This window comes from Oncorhynchus nerka, linkage group LG24, assembly GCF_034236695.1.
Source record: "Oncorhynchus nerka isolate Pitt River linkage group LG24, Oner_Uvic_2.0, whole genome shotgun sequence".
NCBI classification, from domain to species: Eukaryota; Metazoa; Chordata; class Actinopteri; order Salmoniformes; family Salmonidae; genus Oncorhynchus; species Oncorhynchus nerka.
In genome coordinates this window covers 84,751,102-84,756,466 of record NC_088419.1, presented here as the reverse complement: position 1 = coordinate 84,756,466, position 5,365 = coordinate 84,751,102, and the positions used below count along the sequence as shown (strand labels likewise).

At 41.9% G+C, this 5,365-nt stretch overlaps 1 protein-coding gene across 1 annotated transcript in view; it reads right to left on the bottom strand.

The window, feature by feature from the left end:
• Positions 1-5,028, bottom strand: part of dmrt2b (doublesex and mab-3 related transcription factor 2b) — a 5,685-nt gene extending 657 nt beyond the window's left edge. Inside the window, exons 1-3 of the mRNA XM_029633251.2 lie at positions 4,236-5,028; positions 1,710-1,809; positions 1-516 (exon numbers count right to left, since the gene is read on the bottom strand). The exon at positions 1-516 is cut by the window's left edge and continues 657 nt beyond it. Of these exons, the coding sequence (XP_029489111.1) occupies positions 1-516; positions 1,710-1,809; positions 4,236-4,601 (982 nt within the window). The 5' untranslated portion in view covers positions 4,602-5,028. The remainder of the gene's footprint in view (positions 517-1,709; positions 1,810-4,235) is intronic.
• Between the last annotated feature and the right edge of the window lie 337 nt (positions 5,029-5,365).

Sequence of the window (5,365 nt, the reverse complement as noted above, 5' to 3'; positions counted from 1 at the left end):
CGCACTGTTGGAGTTGTAGTGAGGGCAGGAGTGATGGCTCTTGACAGGTCTCCCTCTTCCTGGAACACTTCCAGCTCTCTAGTGCTCTCTCCCTGACTCGCTCCATGTGTTCCAGAACCCCAGAGTTAGAGTTACACTGTGACGTGAACTGACTGTAACCATAACCGCTCTCTGCTGTGGATCGGGCCTTGACCTCTTCCTGGTAGCAGTGGAAGTCACACTCATACAGCACAGGGCCCGGTTTGTATTTGTGCAAAGGCACGTAGGTGGCCACCCCGGGGTCCTTCTGTGGGAAGCAGTGGTGGGGGGAAGAGGGCAGCCCTGCCAGGGCAGGGTGGTGAAGCAGGGTGAGACCTGATAGGTCCTCCAGCTCTCTCTGTCTCAGCTCCCTCTCCAGCATCACACTCTCCAGCTCCTTATCAGCAAACGCCCTCCTCTTCCTCATCCGGGCACTGACAGAGGAGAAGTGACCTCGCTTGGACCAGGGTCCGTCCTCATTTACTGGGGGTTTGTAGCCTATAAGGAAGTAAACAAGACTGATGTAATTTACCTGTCTAAAGATTATTATGATACACTCTTAGAAAAAAGAGTTCCAAAAGTGTTATGTGGCTGTCCCCATAGGATAACCTTTTTTGGTTCATGTAGAACCCTTTTTGGTTCCAGGTAGAACTCTTGGGTTCCATGTAGAACCCTTTCCACAGAGGGTTCTACATGGAACCCAAAAGGATTCTACCTCAATCAATCAATCAAATGTATTTATAAATCTCTTTTTACATCAGCAGATGTCACAAAGTGCTATACAGAAACCCAACCTAGAACCAAAAGGGCTTCTTCAAAGGGTTCTCTTATGGGGACAGCCGTAGAACCCTTTTTGGTTTTAGATAGCACTTTTTTTTCTCCGAGTACCTGAAAACACGTTCTGTTTTAATATAATCACATCACAAAGTTTATTTAGGTAAATTAAGTCAAAATTAATCTAAATTCAAGAATGGCACCCCATCAAAATTCATAAAGGCCAAGTAGATTATCTAAACACAGCTGTGATGGCATGGCCTAGTGTGTGAACACGTTCATGTACTTACTCAGGGGAAAGAAGAAGAAACAAACCTCAAAACAACATTGTCCCTCCCAACCGCTCGCTGATAAACACAATGTGTAATTCCATATCCTCTCATTTGCATAATTTGTATTACCCAAGGTGTGTCACTGAGACATACTCTCTGAGATACTCTTGAAGTATATAGGTGCACTGGTGCATCATCTAAGATACTCTTAGCTAGGATGCTAGGTGATACATACTCTCTAAGATACTCTTAGCTAGAATTCTAGGTGATACATACCCTCTAAGATACTCTTAGCTAGAATTCTAGGTGATACATACCCTCTAAGATACTCTTAGCTAGAATTCTAGGTGATTCATACCCTCTAAGATACTCTTAGCTAGAATTCTAGGTGATACATACCCTCTAAGACACTCTTAGCTAGGATGCTAGGTGATACATACCCTCTACGATACTCTTAGCTACGATTCTAGGTGATTCATACCCTCTAAGATACTCTTAGCTAGATATCTAGGTGATTCATACCCTCTAAGATACTCTTAACTAGAATTCTAGGTGATACATACCCTCTAAGATACTCTTAGCTGGGATGCTAGGTAATACATACCCTCTAAGATACTCTTAGCTAGGATGCTAGGTGATACATACCCTCTAAGATACTCTTAGCTAGGATGCTAGGTGCTCTGGTGTAGCGTTGATACGCTGTGCGAGGTAATGGTGCGGCTGTTCCTCTGACCCCTTTTTTACCCTGCAGAGGAGAGATAATAAACATTGAAATATATTTACATATGCATTAACCCCACGCTGTAAATAAAATAAAAAAATAAGAGTTGTTTCAACTAATTATTATCAAGTAGCTTGTTCCACAGCCTTTTTTAGTTTACTCAACTTTCGATCAAAGTGTTACCTGAACTTTTATTTTTCAGTTGGCCCAAACTTAGCCCCAACTTGAGAAAACTTAGGTAAAAAAACAGTCAACTTAAAATGTTGTGTTTGCTCAACTTGTCTCATATGTTCATACAATTCTTATTTGGGCATCTTCACTAAAGAAGGCTACTTACTCACACGGTGCTTTTGACATACAATGTTTTCAACGGACATATTTGACACACGTTCACATACATGATTACATTGTGCATGTTCATTTATACAGTTCATCACCTGGGATTTGAACTCACAATCTCTTGGTTCATGGCATACCAATGTCCCTGCTAAACCACCATGTATGTGTCAATTACTGATTTCACCTGTATTGCTACACTTCAAAGTACATTCACTTCAAAGTACATCTATTTTATTGATAATAGTGATTCAGGAGTATCAGGTTAATATGCCCCACCAACATTAGACAACTAGACAGAAAGCCCTCAAATTGCTGAAATAAGTCAATCAAATCAAATGTGAGTTCAGATCCCAGGTGAAGACATTTTGAATTATAGTTACTGCATAAATGAACATGCACAATGTATTAATGTGTGTCCAAGTGTGTATTTCTAGTTGAAAGAACATATGAGTTGAGCAAACATATCTTTTTAAGTAGACTGAATTTTTAAGAAGTTGGAGCTAAGTTTGGGCCAGCAAACAAAGTTTGGGTAACACTTTGACCAAAATCTTTAGTAAACTACTTTTACTTAATAACAATTAGTTGAAACAACGAAATAAAATGTAGAGCATGGGGATAATATGATGGAGTAATGTATTACATTAATAAACCAGGTATGTAAGTACAGTCATAACCTCTGTAATGTATTGTAGGCTACTGCATGAAGTTGCTAGTTTGTTACAGAATCATTACAATTGAGTGTTCTTGATGTAAGGCCTACAATTTCTATGATACAATGCTTGTGAGTGTAAACAAATTAGTTTTATGAGTGGAATAACTAAATCTATACTAAACAAAAATGTAAACGCAACATGTAAAGTCCATGTTTCATGAGCTGAAATAAAAGATTCCAGAAATGTTCCATACACACAAAATGCTTATTTCTCTAAAATGTTGTGGACAAATTGGTTTACATCCCTGTTAGTGAGCGTTTCTCTTTTGCCAAGATAATCCATCCACCTGACAGGTGTGGCATATCAAGAACCTGATTAAACAGCATGATCATTACACAGGTACACCTTCTGCTAGGGACACTAAAAGGCCACTAAATAAATGCAGTTTTGCCACAACACAATGCCACAGATGTCTCAAGTTTTGAGGGAGAGTGCAATTGGAATGCTGACTGCAGGAATGTCCACCAGAGCTGTTGCCAGAGAATTGAATGTTAATTTCTCTACAATAAGCCACCTCCAACGTTGTTTTAGAGAATTTGGCAGTACGTCCAACCGGCCTCACAACCACAGACCACGTGTAACCACGCCAGCCCAGGACCTCCACATCCGGCTTCTTCACCTGCAGGATCGTCTGAGACCAGCCACCCGGACAGCTGATGAAACTGAGGAGTATTTCTGTCTGTAATAAAGCCCTTTTGTGGGGAAAAACGAAATCTGATTGGCTGGGCCTGGCTCCCCAGTGTGTGGCTCTGGCTCCCAAGTTGGTGAGCCTATGCCCTCCCAGGCCCACACATGGCTGCGCCCCTGCACGGTCATGTGAAATCCATAGATTAGGGCCTAATTTATTTATTTCAATTCACTGATTTCCTTATATGAAGTGTACTGTAACTCAGGAAAATCATTGAAATTGTTGCATGTTGCATTTCTATTTATGTTCAGTATAAATAAAACAAATATATCAGGAAAACATACCCTATGCTATCCACAAATGTAAAGCAAAAACAGCCTATGTTTTTTTCAGGGAATATGGAACAATATTGTTCTTGTTTTCATCATCACAAAGGTTCAAAAGCAATGCATATGAATCTGCTTTGTCACATCTAAGAGAATATATAAATCATAGGCAACTTTTTTTTTTACATAGATTAGGACAATTAATTGTTCTCGTGTTTCAATTTCCACATTTCTCTATCAGAGTAAATGTAGACAAAAAGGAATAGGTGCATGATGCACATGGGTTAGTCATCATATCTGGCCTGTATTAACCTGTAATTATATCATCATGGACTGACACAAGTTACAAAACATTTACATACAGCATTTAGGCCTACATTATATGATAATTATCTTTCTTAAATTATATCCTGCCAGTAAAAGTCAGATGTCCCTGACACTCACCTCTGTCGCCTGTTGTCTCCGCAGGGCGACTTGCGCAGCCATCACTCGCTGCCGCTCCACCACGAGAACACAGTTCGCGCACTGGCAGTCACGCCAGCGACAGAAGCGCTTGTGGCCTTTGAGACAAGACACGACGCCGTGGTTCCGACAGCGGGCGCATTTTGGGCTGCGGGTCGACTTGCGCGGCGTCTGCAGCGAATGCTGTTCCGTGACCACCTTCGCTCCTTTCTCCGCGCTGCCGTGCCGCTCCTCGGGCAGGCATCCGTCGAGACTTTCCACATCAATCTCCTCATCATCGAATTCGAGTTTCAGAGCATTAAGCTTGGTCGTCTCTAGCTGTAGGCCTCTTTCCAATTGAGTGGACATCTATGAGAAATTCCTTCCACGCTGTTGCAGTGCTGTATTCCCCACTTTAAAAGTTAAATTGTTGAAGCGCGCCGTTCTGTTTGGCTGAACAGAACAGTCACTCTGTAAGCAGGGAGACGAGACTTTTGAAACCGCTAGACTTCTGAAATGTTAAGCTCCCAGCTGTTCTCTGACATTCGACAGAGTTTTTTCCGAGGACGGAGGCGAGGCGCACACACGGCGCTCCTGGCTGGTGAGATGAGACACAACGTGGTAGGATATGTTCGCTCACAGCACAGCCTGCATGTAGCCTGGCAACCTACTTTAACCTTCAGACACCACACCACGTTTTTATTGGACGTCCAAATGTGCGAATCTCTAGACATCTTCAACGTCATCAGTGTTACATTAATGCAGGTTAACCCCTCCTGTTCACATTTGGAACGTTCGCACAGCGCGCGCACCTGTCAGTAACTTGTCACTCATATCAGTACATTTAGGTAGCTTATTTCCCTAATTAGTTGTTCTTAGTGTTCCCTATATCAATTTGAACATGTACTCATTTTTGAACAATTCTGTGACTCGTTATGAGTAAATTGTAGGTCCAAACCGTGCAAAACAAATGTGTAATGTATGGTTGATAACTACACCCCTTTTTTAATTGATATGATACAGACACACCATGTAGCGCTGGGCCAGTAACCGGAAGGTTGCCGGATCGAATCCCGGAGCTGATAAGGTAAAAATATGTCGTTCAGAACTAGGCAGTTAACACACTGTTCCCC